The following is a 12,668-nucleotide window of genomic DNA, read 5'->3' on the forward strand; positions in this document are numbered from 1 at the left end:
ACATATTTATGTTAACTTGATTATATATTAAAAAAATCCTTATAGTGATAGTAGCAAGCACCATTGTACTGCAGAACTAATCAAAAACCAATTAGGCACCTAAGTCAAAATTGTTTTATCACATTATAAGGTAGAATTCGGTTCTCAGACTATCTGTATTACGAAGGCTGTCTCGCAATACATGCTTATTTATCATACATAAAGTAATTTAATATTATTAATATTTCAGCAAGTGTTTCATTCCCAGTTGACTTCTTTGAGCACTGCATCGCCTTGAACGATGTTGAATTTGGAGGAAGCGACTTACTGCAAATATACAACACAGCCCAGATCAAGCATAGACTCAATACGACAGGGATGTACGTCGTTTCGACTAAAAGCGTCGGCTTTAATGTCGAAATCATCAACAACGACGCAGCACATGTAATAACCGGGGTGAGAGTCCTCCTCGGCAGTCAAGACATACAGCGCGTCCCAGCGTACATCGAGGTCGGGGGAAGAAGCATCCAGACCAACATCGCAAGAAACAGATGGTTCGACTTTCCTCTGACAAGGGAAGAAAGTCTCCAAGCCGATAAAAAGTTAACGTTGACATTTGGGACATCTCAAGATCCAGATGGAATCATAATGGTTGATTCTATCAAAGTGTAACTATTTTAATTTGTTTAGTTAAAGTTTTGCTTTACATTATTTAATTATTTGTAAAATCTTAGTTATGGAAAAACAAAAGAAGCTTTTGGATGGCCTGAGGAGAATGAAGAATCCCAAACGGCAACTCAGAACGCTTCCCAGCCTACGGCTTCATCAAACAGTGACACTGAAAGCATGAGTTCTTCTTTATCCACGTCAGTGCCACTCCTTGATCGGTATTAATCAATATTAATTATCACATAGATCGCATCGTAAACATTTTTTATGTTTAGGATGCTTTCGGGAATTTTGGAAGTGTTGGACGGATGCTTCAGTCTGGTTAACTTCGATGCGAAGGGTTCTTTGAAAACATCCGCTATCTCGCTTTCAACAACTTTCTTGACTCTGCCGACTTCTCCAACAGTGCAGAAAAATACAAAATCACTAATGGCTTCGTTACACACTTCTAGACAAGCCTATCATAATTATAGAGTAAGTTTAGAAAAATGATCTTATATTATGTTAAATACTTATTAATTTTTTGAAATTTTTCAGGATCAAGCTGTGTTGAATTATGTTATGTCATCTTTGAACAGCCTCAGGCAAATCACTGATCCAAAAGATCTTGATACAGAGGCGTTTTACAGGCTTGTTTTAATGAGTCGGTCAATCGCTATCGCTCGTCCTTTCAATTTAGTTAAATTTTCACAACCTCTTGATGCAGGTAATGTTTCTTATCAAGACTTTCGGTATAATCATGTTTTCACTTCATTAAATTATTTTTCAGAATCTGGCCATTTAATTATCCAATTAACTGACATTCTTTGGAAGTTGCACAGTGCTAAACCCCAGAATATGGCACTGGCCAGCGTCTGTATTCCTGGTCTGACTCATGTTGAAGCGACTGTGTTTTCTCTTATTGAAATCATACACGCATATACTTTGGCCGAGCACAGCGAGGCCATGACAGCGCTTGCAGCGAAGATATACCTCGAACTTCTTCTGTGTTCTGACCACGCAGTTTGCTTCAGCGCCAAACACGCAATAATACGAGTGTTGAGACCGAGAGTGAAAAGACGCCGAGTGTACATCCCAAGCCCACCACATTGCAGCACACCAGGGGTAGTGGAGTCGGAAAAACAAGGTCCAGTTTCCCAACCGTCGCAGGACTCCTCGGAAGCCGAACCGAATCACTATGATGAAAGTGTAGAACCAATTGTACTACTTGATCCAGGTAAATTTTATTAGATTTCTTTTAACCTTCACAGTTATTCTTATTATAATTATTTTAACTTTTAGCGGGTGCAGTCGCGAGTGGAGTGTCAATGAATATGGAGGCACTTCTTGGAGGTGTGAACACTGGAGGCTTCCCCCCTATGCTAGACATACCGCCAGACGCCGACGACGAGACCATGGTGCAGATCGCCATCGCTCTCAGTCTCCAGCAAGAACATGAAGGTTCTCCCAACCTCGGACTTAACCTGCAGGCTTTCCACAACCTTGCAGGGCCTGCACTTCAAGTAAGTCTTGAACTTATTATACTTCTTTCTCAAGGATAATATTCTAAACTCTGGTTTCTTGAAGAGAAAACAAATAATTGTTTTTCATGAGTATTAATTTTTTTAAACACTTATAAAATTATTACATTAATTAATTTTTTTTTCATTTTAGGCTTTAGCAGGTAGTAGGGTAAATGTTAGAGGTACGCATAATGCCGGTGAAGCGGGACATTATTCTGATACAACTGCATCACCCGGGGGTTCTGATGATGAAGGTTCTACCGCGGCAACAGACGGAAGTACATTAAGAACATCCCCGGCTGACCAAGGAGGTTCAGGAGGTTCCGAGAGCGGCGGTAGTGGTGTAGATTCTATAACTGGCGAACATAACGTTTCAGGAAGGAGTTCGGCATACGGCGAACAAGAACCTTTAGCCACCGGTACAAGAAGTGAAACGAGCTCACTCGGTGTACCTTCGGCATTCCAGAATCAAGAAGCCGAAGGGATAGAAGGAGAAGGCGATACTGAACTTGAAGGCGCCACCACTCTCCATTCGTTAAGATTGTCGATACTCGAAAAACTTGTACAACACATTCCCCAGTTGAAACAAGTCGGTGGCGTCACGGCGATACCTTTCATGCAAGTTGTGCTTATGCTCACATCCGATTTAGACGGAGAAGAAGAAAGAGGAAAAGCCTGCTTAGAAAACTTATTAAACTCAGTACTTTCCCTACTTTCCCTGAACCAACCAGACGTACAGGATATTTGTACAAGGAACCCATGCCGAGAAGTTCAAATCGTTGTCATGAGATTACTAAGTAAGTTTGTAATATCATTTGCAAGAATACTTATTTTTAAAATTATGAATCTTTTTTATAGGTGTGTTAATGTCAAGACCTAAATCAGCTTCCAAGACTGGAAATACAAATTTTGTATCACAGACATCTGCCAATATTCTTCTCCAATCTGGTGTAATCGACTACTGTCTGCTGTTGCTTAAAGAACTCTTGCCCTATTGGAAAAAGTAAAAATTAAACATATTACAAGGCGAAAAATAAATTAAATTGATTTGTTCACTTTTCTTTTTAGTAATACACAAGAAGAGGCCAACACAAATGTGAGCGGATCGCTTCTAAAACCTCACCATCCCTCGTCTCCACCGGACATGTCACCATTTTTCCTGAGGCAGTACGTTAAAGGTCATGCTACAGATGTTTTTGAAGCGTATCCACAACTTCTGACTGAAATGGCTCTACGCCTGCCCTACCAAGTGCAGAAGCATACACCAAATCCTATCTTTTTCCCGCATGTAAGTTTTCAATCAATCAATATTGATCTTGTTAATAGTTTTCCAAAGTATAAACATTTGTAAAAGAATAAGACATGGAGAAAACCAAAAATTAAGTGTTGATAATAAATAAATATGTTTTCAATGTTAGGCATCTAATCCAACTTTTGTAATTTATTATAGATTACATAATAATTAATACTATTTTTTTTTTTAGACTTGGTTTTATTATCTGTGTGAGTACATGATGACTCAACAGACTCCGTTTGTGCGGCGCCAAGTTAGAAAACTCCTGTTGTTCATATGTGGCAACAAAGAGAAGTATCGACAGTTGAGAGATCTCCACTCACTAGAATCTCATATGAAATCCGTGAAGCAATGCTTTGAAGGGAATGTCGTCCAACCTCTGACATACGACGCTCTTGTAGAATTGACAGAACACCTGAAAGCCTGCGTCGAAGTCGGGACAAGCAGGACATGGAACTGGAGACAGTTTTGCACAAAAGATAACTCAGTTTTGCCGTTTCTGGTGTATACGAGCCGCCTGGTCGAAGAGCCCGTCGCTCAGACCACACTGCAGCTGCTGAGATGCGCTCTTTGCCCGACTAGACAATCTCCTCCGCCACCTCCATCAGGCCAGGTAAGCTTTTAACCTTTTAATTTTCTCTGAACAAATTTATGCGAATTTTTGTTTTCTTTTTTGTAGGAAAATGCTCCTAGTAGTAGCAAGAGCTCGAATGTAGTAAGGACGAGTAAAGAAAAAGTGTACGATAGCGATATGGAAGACGCTCAGTGCTTGACTCTCGTACGCCAGCTCAACAGCCAAATACCAAGAGAACTCCTTACAAAATTCATCCGTTCTTTCTTGCTCGAGACGAACGCCTCGAGCATGAGATGGCAGGCTCACGCCCTTATACTTTCGATCTACAAGAACTCAGAACCGGCAGAGCAAGAACTCCTTCTCGACCAGATGTGGAGCCTGTGGCCTCAGCTGCCATCGTATGGCAGGAAGGCGTCGCAGTTTGTAGATCTGCTCGGCTATTTCTGCATCAAATCAAATTCATCAAAAAAGAAGATCGAAGAGTGCATAGAGAAAGCTGTGAATATGTTGCGTGCCCAAAATCAAGTTCTGGCCCAACATCCAAACGCGTCATTGTACACGCAATTAGCTCAATACGTTGAACTCGATGGTTATTACCTAGAAAGTGATCCTTGTTTAGTTTGCAACAACCCAGAACTTCCATTAACTAACATTAAACTATCATCAATCAAGGTACGCTACCATTAATATGTAATTAATTATTAATAGTTTATGAGATTTACCGAATAGTATGTCTACGATTATTAAAAACACCGTATTAATTTCAGATTGATTCAAAATTTACAACTACAACACAAATAGTTAAATTAGTGAGTAGTCACACAATTAGCAAGATCACGTTGAGGATTGCTGACCTGAAGAGGACTAAAATGGTGCGAACTATGAACATTTATTATAACAACAAGAGTGTTCAGGCTGTTATTGAACTCAAGAACAAACCAGGTTTGTTTTTATTTCCAGTAGAAATCAGTCCAGTTAATAATTTTATTTTAAATTTCAGCTATGTGGCACAAGGCGAAGAAGGTCAATCTTGCTTCAGGCCAGACAGAGGTGAAAGTAGAATTCCCTCTGCCCATTGTCGCTTGCAACCTGATGGTCGAATATGCCGATTTCTATGAAAATCTCCAAGCATCCTCAGAAACGTTACAATGCCCCAGATGCTCATCATCGGTGCCGGCGAATCCGGGGGTGTGCGCGAACTGCGGCGAAAACGTGTTCCAGTGTCACAAATGCCGTGCGATCAACTACGACGAGAAAGACCCGTTCTTATGCCACGCGTGCGGTTTCTGCAAATACGCCAAATTCGACTTTACGATAACGGGTCGGGTGTGCTGCGTCGTCGACCCGATTGAGAACGACGAGGACAGGAAGAAGACAATCTCGGCTATAAATACGCATTTAGAGAAGGCGGACAGAGTTTACAAGCAGCTCGTCGGGAACAAGCCGACCCTTGAAATGCTTCTTTCCAAGATAAACGACCACAGAGCAGACCGTGGTATTGATGAAATTCCATCCCAGGGAGTGACCAGCAACTCAACATCCACAATCGGTTCTTCTAACATCCCACCATCGACAAGCATGGTCAATAGAGCCATTCAACTCCTCGCCCAGAGATACTGCACAGATTGTAAAACTTCATTTGAAGATCTTAGTCGAATTATTCAAGTAATTATATTTATAACAACAAAATGAAACAAAAATTATAACAATTTTTATTTGCATTTTAGAAAGTACTGGCATGCCGCTCTAAACTAGTTTCATACGATAGAAGCCAGCTAGAGCAGAGTGGAAGCTTATCTCAGTCTACAGATATTTCTCAAAGCGAACCGTCCTTAGATATGTCTAGTGATCCAGTGCAGGGCAAATGCTACGGGTGTGCGTTTTCTGCGACTGAACACTGCCTCATCTTGCTACGAGCTCTCGCTCACAACCCGAAATCCCGACAGGTGCTCTGTTCCAAAGGACTTATACAAGAACTGGTTCAAAATAATTTACGTCGTGGAACAACCCAGGTATATTAATTGATTTTGTAAACATGTTAACTTATCTGGCGCTTTTATTTATTTGGATTTGTATTTATTAAAGGTTCAAGAAGAAGTGAGACAGCTTATTTGCCTTGTGACAGGCGATAATTGCAAAGCGACTGAAGAAATCTGCACTATTCTCATGGAACGAGTCTCGTTGACTCTAAACGGCCACTTGGCCGCTTCTGAACTCGCGATTGCCGTTCGACCAGAGATGAGCCTCCTAGCTGCTCTCGTGCAGAAGGAAGACTCATGCTGGGAACAGAAATTAAGGTATTTTTTATTAATTTTTAAGTTGTAGTCAAGTATTTTATAAAATTGTTCTGATTGTTCAAGGTGTGTGATGAAACTTTTCCTGATGTCTTGTTCCGAGGGAAAATCCCCTGTAGTCATTGATTCTGTTACTCTCCCTTGTCTGAAAATCATTCAGGGGATTATAAAACCACTATCTCCTGTGTCTAAAAAATACAAGGTAAATAACTTTTAAATTTGTAAATATACATTTATTTAATTGTCCGTTTTTGTATAGGACAAATCAGTGGAGGACATAGTAAATATCAAAGTAGTCGGTAGTATGCCGATTGACATCAACAGCTGGGTCAACGGGGAGGAGAGATTCTCCTTCAGCAATTGGTACAAGAGAATGCCCGTTAAAAAATCCGATCTAATCACCCCGGCAAAACCGTCGTCGAAGGCTGAAATAAGAGAGAAATACTTGACTGAAAAATACGTGACAAGGTGGAAGGAGAAGATTTACCTCGTCGAGTCGAAGATGGACGGCGTCGCTTGGCTGCGGCAGGTCCTTTTCAACCCGAGTTCAATCCTGGCGAGACAAGTAACTTGCAACATGTTGGAGTGCTTGTGTACCAACCCAAAAACAAAGAGAGAAGTAAGCTTTCTTTCATTTAGAATTTATTTTTAAATTTTACCTCTTTTTTTTAAAAGATTTTAGACTTATTAACAACTTTCCTCGGTGAACTCGGCTCAGCTGGAGAAAGCGCTGCCGAATATTTGACACTTTATCAAAGTCTATTGCAGCCCTCGCCTTGGAAGCAATATCTCGCACTCAAAGGAGTTCTTCTCTACCTTGCTGAACTGCTGACACAAGAAATAAATGCAATACATAAATTTGAAGGCTCTATACTCACTTCTGATTTATCTCAAGGTAAAAGATAATAAGTGTATAAAGAACCAAAGTTATATTATTGATTGAAACGGATTAAAATTCTCAATTATTTTCAGGATATGCACTAAAAATGTTGACAGAGTTGATAGCTTCGTTTTTAGAACAGCCAAGCATAAAACAACAGTATAAAGGCCGTTTGGTCGGGGCAGTTCTAAATGGTTACTTATCGCTTAGAAGGCTGGTTGTACAGCGTACGAGGTTGATTGATGAAACGCAAGACAAACTTCTCGAGCTGCTTGAAGAGATGACGACCGGCACAGAAGACGAGACTAAAGCGTTTATGACTATTTGCATACAAACCGTCGAAAGATGCCCGCCACAAGATGTCAGGACGCCTGTTTTTATATTCGAGAGGCTCTGTTCTATAATATATCCAGAAGAAAACGACGTCGGGGAATTTTATCTCACACTAGAGAAAGATGCACAACAAGAAGACTTCTTACAGGTATGTTTTATTAATATTATTTATTTATTTTTTTTTTTAATAAGAAAAAATTAATTGTGAAACAATCTAGGGAAGGATGTTGGGAAATCCGTACAGTTGCAATGAACCCGGCCTAGGCCCACTCATGAGAGATGTCAAGAATAAAATCTGCCAGGATTGCGAGCTTGTCGCCCTTCTCGAGGATGATAATGGGATGGAGCTTCTTGTCAACAACAAGATCATTAGCCTCGACCTCCCGGTCAAAGAGGTCTACAAGAAAATTTGGATCGCCGAAGGCGGTGAGGGCGATTCGATGAGAGTCGTCTACAGGATGAGAGGCCTCTTGGGCGATGCGACGGAAGAATTTGTCGAAACTTTGCAAGCGAAGTCACAACAGGAAGTCAATAACGAGGAAGTCTACAAAATGGCGAACGTCATGGCTGACTGTAAAGGCCTCAAGGTTTGTATTGTTACAAACATATAAAATCAAATTTAAAAATTGATATTAATTTTTTTTCCTTCAGGTTTTATTGGGAAGATTGAGCCAGATTCGGGATACAGTCAGATCAAGGGCTTTGTTACAAGTAACGCTTAAATTACTTCAGCTTTGTGTTAAAGTTTCAAGGAACCAAGAAGTTTTGTGTCATCCTGATCTTGGAGCGATCAACATTCTTCTAGACACTTTCCAATTATGCGTTTCTGATACCACTCAACAATCTGCACAGCTCATTGAACAAATTCTTGAGGTACAAAAATATAATTTATTTAATTTTTAAATTCATTGAGGATTTATTTATTTTATTTTTTAATATTTTTTAAAGATAATGGAGACAATTTTGTCAAAGACTGCATCCCAGTCCCCAGACGATTTCCTCAAATTCTCCCAGACTCTTGGCGGTGTAGAACACATCAATTCTCTCCTCGACTGCGTCTCTAACTGCAGCAGCGTCAAGTCGAACACGGCTGTGCTCGAGCACCTGGCGCAAGTCCTGGCATCGCTCACTTACAGCAACCGGGCCAAAATGGCCGCCCTTATGGATCATTTCAAGCCTCATCTCTGGGAATTCGACAAGTTCGACACTGAGCACACGGCGGAGGAAGAACAGAAGATGGAACTTTTCAGCATCCTGGCTCTCGGCATTGACAGATCGGCCCTTGGCAATACTCTTAAAGATTATATACTTACACTTGGTGTTGTTGACCACGCACTTAAATATATCAGGGTAAATAAGATTAAAGAACAATATAATAATGCTTGATCTGGGGGGGGGGGTTATGTTTACTATAAAACAATGAAATTTGGTTATACGGGAAAATAACAATCTCTCTTAATTGATAAGTAATTTTTGATATTTGAGCGCTTAATTTTTGAGGAGGAAATTTTCTATCTTGATTTATCTTTAACCACCCAGGTTGTAAACTCATGAAAGGTTTTTAATCTTCTGTGAAGGGTTCAGTTTTCTTTTAAGTCACATTTATTTTTAAAAGAGTTATAGTTGCTTATCAAGAAATGTGAGAAATTATTTGTGATTTTTTTTTTAATTTTCCAGAAGTATGCTCCTGTAACCAGACCAACTCTTCTTCACTGTGATTCGGACGAGTGGAAAGAATTTATATCGAAACCTGCGTTAAAATATATTTTAAGATTTTTAACAGGCCTCGCTAGTCATCATAAACCGACTCAAGTAATTTTCTTAAATTCCAAAATCACTGTAAATTTTTAATGATTTGTTTTATTTTTTGTATGTTATTAGGATGCAGTTTCAGTGGATTGTATAACAATCATTCATAGACTCGAACAGGTTTCCTCCGACGAGCACGTGGGCTCATTAGCTGAGAATTTATTAGAAGCTCTGTGCACTAATGAGAGAGCGGCAGCTATGATCGAAGAAGTCAGGGGTTCAACTAGAGCCGAGAAAAAGAGACTGGCCATGGCGATGAGAGAAAAACAGTTGGGTGCTCTCGGTATGAGAACCAACGACCGAGGCCAGTTGACCGTAGAGAGCCAGACGATGATGCAGCAGATGGAAGAGCTTGGCGAAGAAACCGGCCTTGTTTGCGTCATCTGTCGCGAAGGCTATAAATTCCAGCCGAACAAAGTTCTCGGTGTTTATACATTCACAAAACGTTGTAATATTGAAGAGTTTGAGAACAAAGCAAGAAAAACAGTCGGTTATAGTACTGTCACCCACTTTAACGTTGTACACATTGACTGTCACATGTCAGCGGTGAGACTGGCGAGAGCGAGGGATGAATGGGAATCAGCTGCTCTTCAGAATGCTAATACAAAGTGCAACGGGCTTTTACCTCTTTGGGGGCCACAGGTGCCAGAATCAGCATTTGCGAGCTGTCTGGCTAGGCATAACACCTACCTCCAAGAATCGACTGGGCATCGGTAACTATCTCAATAAAGAATTATTCATTAAAATATTGTAATTATATTAATCTTTTTTTTATATTATAGTGATATTAATTATACTTCGACCGTACATGATTTAAAACTGCTCTTATTGAGGTTTGCACAAGAAAAGAGCTTCCATGATGATACAGGAGGTGGTGGACCTCAGTCCAATATGCACATCATACCTTATCTTATGCATATGGCCCTTTATGTGATTAATACGTAAGTTAAAAATCAACTGTATATTTTAAAAAGTATATTATATCAAAATTGTTTCCAGGACGAGATGTAGTGCAAGGGAGGTTAAGAACCTGACCACATACCTTGAAGAGCCTAGGCTCGAGTCATGTTTTGAGACTGAAGGACCGCATTACTGGGCGACGCTGTCTCTACTGGTCCAGTCGCCGGAGAGGTGGGCTTGTCTCAAGCTTAAGCACCTTTCTCGCCTTATTGTCACTGCCCACGTCAGGTCGCTCCACGCGCCCTCGTCGGCGAGCGTTTCCTCCAACTCGTCCAATACAAATGTAACATCAAGCAGTGCGATCCCCCAAAGGCTGACTGATACCGAGGTCAAACCGTTTCAAGTCTATAGGAGCAATCTTATATTTTATGCCTTAATAGATGCTATTTATAAAAATCATTTCAAGGTTCGTAAATTTCTTTTATCAATTTTTTTTTGTAATTTATTATTATTATTAATGGAATATTGTAAGTTAATATGAAGTACGACTTAAATTGTCAACTTCATTCTTAGTTTGATTTCCAGTATTGCTCTTGCAATTATATAACCACTATCCCTAACCTAATCCATGTTGACCTTTCCCTGTATGGTCAGACAAAAAATGTTCCTCCAGGCCAAATACCATATCCATGTTAAAATAAAAAAAAGAACCAGTAGTCGACTGGAGAACAATAGAAAAAACCCAAGCACAGACCATCGAAGATAACACCTACAGAAATCTTTTCTCTTTTTATGAACGTAAAATGTACTCCACTAAGGAAAATAACACATAAAACCACCACTGATGAAGGCGAAACACTGATACTTGCCTTATAGACGAATGCTATGAGGATATACAGTCCAGTTTGATCATAAATGACCAAGTTTCATAAAACTTTTAATTGATCGGTCAATACTTACAATATACTACAGTAACGTGATTATTATTTTCGCCGGAAGATTTAGTATTGCAAAAAATGGCCAAAAATGTAGACAGTCCTTGGCAATGTTGGGACTGAGCGGTCTTCAAGGAAATTTGAAATTGCCGGTAAAAACTTAAATCTTCAGGGAAATTTGAAATTGCCTGTAAAAACTTAAATCTTCAAGGAAATTTGAAATTGCCTGTAAAAACTTAAATCTTCAAGGAAATTTGAAATTGCCTGTAAAAACTTAAATAAGTCAATCTGTAGATATATTTAAGTTGTTGTGTGCTCATGATGACCTTAAAAAAGATTGAAAGCTTGGCAGTAGCAACTAAATTTGCTTTCATGTTGTGGAGTGTGTTCATAAAAATGTTGAAGGCATAAAAACGAGAGGCTTTCCATTTCTCAATGTTAATGGTCTCAATACTTTAACCTCGTTGCATTCTACATATGTAATAAAAAAAGTCTTATTTTTTTATTATGATTTAAAATATTTTGCAGAAAGTTTTTGTTACATCCGAAGACAGATGGGTTACGATTCTTGCTGATTACATCAGACACAACGATGAAGCTCTTCTCAAGTCTTCTGAACGGCTCATGTCGATTTACACCGATGAACTGATCCCTTGTACGTCGATAGAAGAGTTTTTTGATGTTGTCGGTGAGTATTTCAATTTATCAGTTCAATATATCCGATTGTAACTTTTCACATTTTTTTCCTCGATCGATTTCAGGTTTATTGGGTGAAATATCTGACCCGGTTCAGTTCATCGCAGAGACCCTGCAGGCTTATGCATAGAATTTTTTTTGTTTTTCTTCCCCCCCCCTGTAAATTCTATTAAATATTGTGATGTATCTAATTGTTACATAAGAGCAGATTAACTTATATATGAAGGATTTTATTCCTGATACTGTGAAATGTTTAAATTTAAGTCATCCCCATGCTGCAATCGAAAAATGGACACCTTGTGGCAAATATCACACCAATGATCGAGAAAAATATCCTTTTTTTTCTGTCAATACATATACAATTTGTGTTTATACCCAAATAATATTAATTATGATAATTATACAAATTTTGTGTTTAAAATTATAAATTAAAAAGGAATATTTAAAGTGTAGTTTTATTTGTATTTTCAATTGCTTTTCTATTTATATATATAATATATTTCATTAACCATTCTGAAGATAATAAATCTTATTATTTTCAATTTTATTTGTGTTATTTCCCTTGAAAACATGTTCTACAAAGACTTGAGAATTACCAAGGCTATAAAAAAAATTAAAATCATAAAATACAAGCTTGTACATAGTGAAACATACGTCAAAATACTCCAAACAGATCAACTTTACAGCAGTTTGATACTGTTTATAATGTGTAGTGTTTAGTAACAGTTAATTAATTATTATTTGGAGATCGTGAGATGCGGTCTGGTGTGATGTAGGTTTAGAAAAAAATTTCTATATCGTGC

At 38.9% G+C, this 12,668-nt stretch overlaps 1 protein-coding gene across 3 annotated transcripts in view; it reads left to right on the forward strand.

The window, feature by feature from the left end:
• LOC106672100 (E3 ubiquitin-protein ligase UBR4) overlaps positions 1-12,317 on the forward strand; it is a 29,969-nt gene extending 17,652 nt beyond the window's left edge. Inside the window, exons 29-56 of one of the 3 annotated variants that reach the window (XM_014403240.2) lie at positions 230-647; positions 714-866; positions 924-1,122; positions 1,186-1,354; positions 1,418-1,864; positions 1,930-2,150; positions 2,302-2,947; positions 3,009-3,153; positions 3,219-3,438; positions 3,635-4,057; positions 4,124-4,690; positions 4,786-4,960; positions 5,019-5,683; positions 5,746-6,030; positions 6,104-6,315; positions 6,379-6,514; positions 6,572-6,931; positions 6,988-7,207; positions 7,285-7,673; positions 7,744-8,112; positions 8,177-8,398; positions 8,474-8,875; positions 9,203-9,337; positions 9,407-10,047; positions 10,117-10,275; positions 10,334-10,700; positions 11,698-11,857; positions 11,931-12,317. In XM_014403240.2, coding sequence (XP_014258726.1) covers positions 230-647; positions 714-866; positions 924-1,122; positions 1,186-1,354; positions 1,418-1,864; positions 1,930-2,150; positions 2,302-2,947; positions 3,009-3,153; positions 3,219-3,438; positions 3,635-4,057; positions 4,124-4,690; positions 4,786-4,960; positions 5,019-5,683; positions 5,746-6,030; positions 6,104-6,315; positions 6,379-6,514; positions 6,572-6,931; positions 6,988-7,207; positions 7,285-7,673; positions 7,744-8,112; positions 8,177-8,398; positions 8,474-8,875; positions 9,203-9,337; positions 9,407-10,047; positions 10,117-10,275; positions 10,334-10,700; positions 11,698-11,857; positions 11,931-11,995 — 8,570 coding nt within the window. In that variant the 3' untranslated portion in view covers positions 11,996-12,317. The remainder of the gene's footprint in view (positions 1-229; positions 648-713; positions 867-923; positions 1,123-1,185; positions 1,355-1,417; positions 1,865-1,929; positions 2,151-2,301; positions 2,948-3,008; positions 3,154-3,218; positions 3,439-3,634; positions 4,058-4,123; positions 4,691-4,785; positions 4,961-5,018; positions 5,684-5,745; positions 6,031-6,103; positions 6,316-6,378; positions 6,515-6,571; positions 6,932-6,987; positions 7,208-7,284; positions 7,674-7,743; positions 8,113-8,176; positions 8,399-8,473; positions 8,876-9,202; positions 9,338-9,406; positions 10,048-10,116; positions 10,276-10,333; positions 10,701-11,697; positions 11,858-11,930) is intronic. The other 2 variants (XM_014403242.2, XM_014403241.2) reach the window with 2 other exon arrangements.
• The last annotated feature ends 351 nt before the right edge of the window (positions 12,318-12,668 follow it).

This window comes from Cimex lectularius, unplaced genomic scaffold (genome assembly GCF_000648675.2).
Source record: "Cimex lectularius strain Harlan isolate CLEC.00 unplaced genomic scaffold, Clec_2.1 scaffold93, whole genome shotgun sequence".
NCBI classification, from domain to species: Eukaryota; Metazoa; Arthropoda; class Insecta; order Hemiptera; family Cimicidae; genus Cimex; species Cimex lectularius.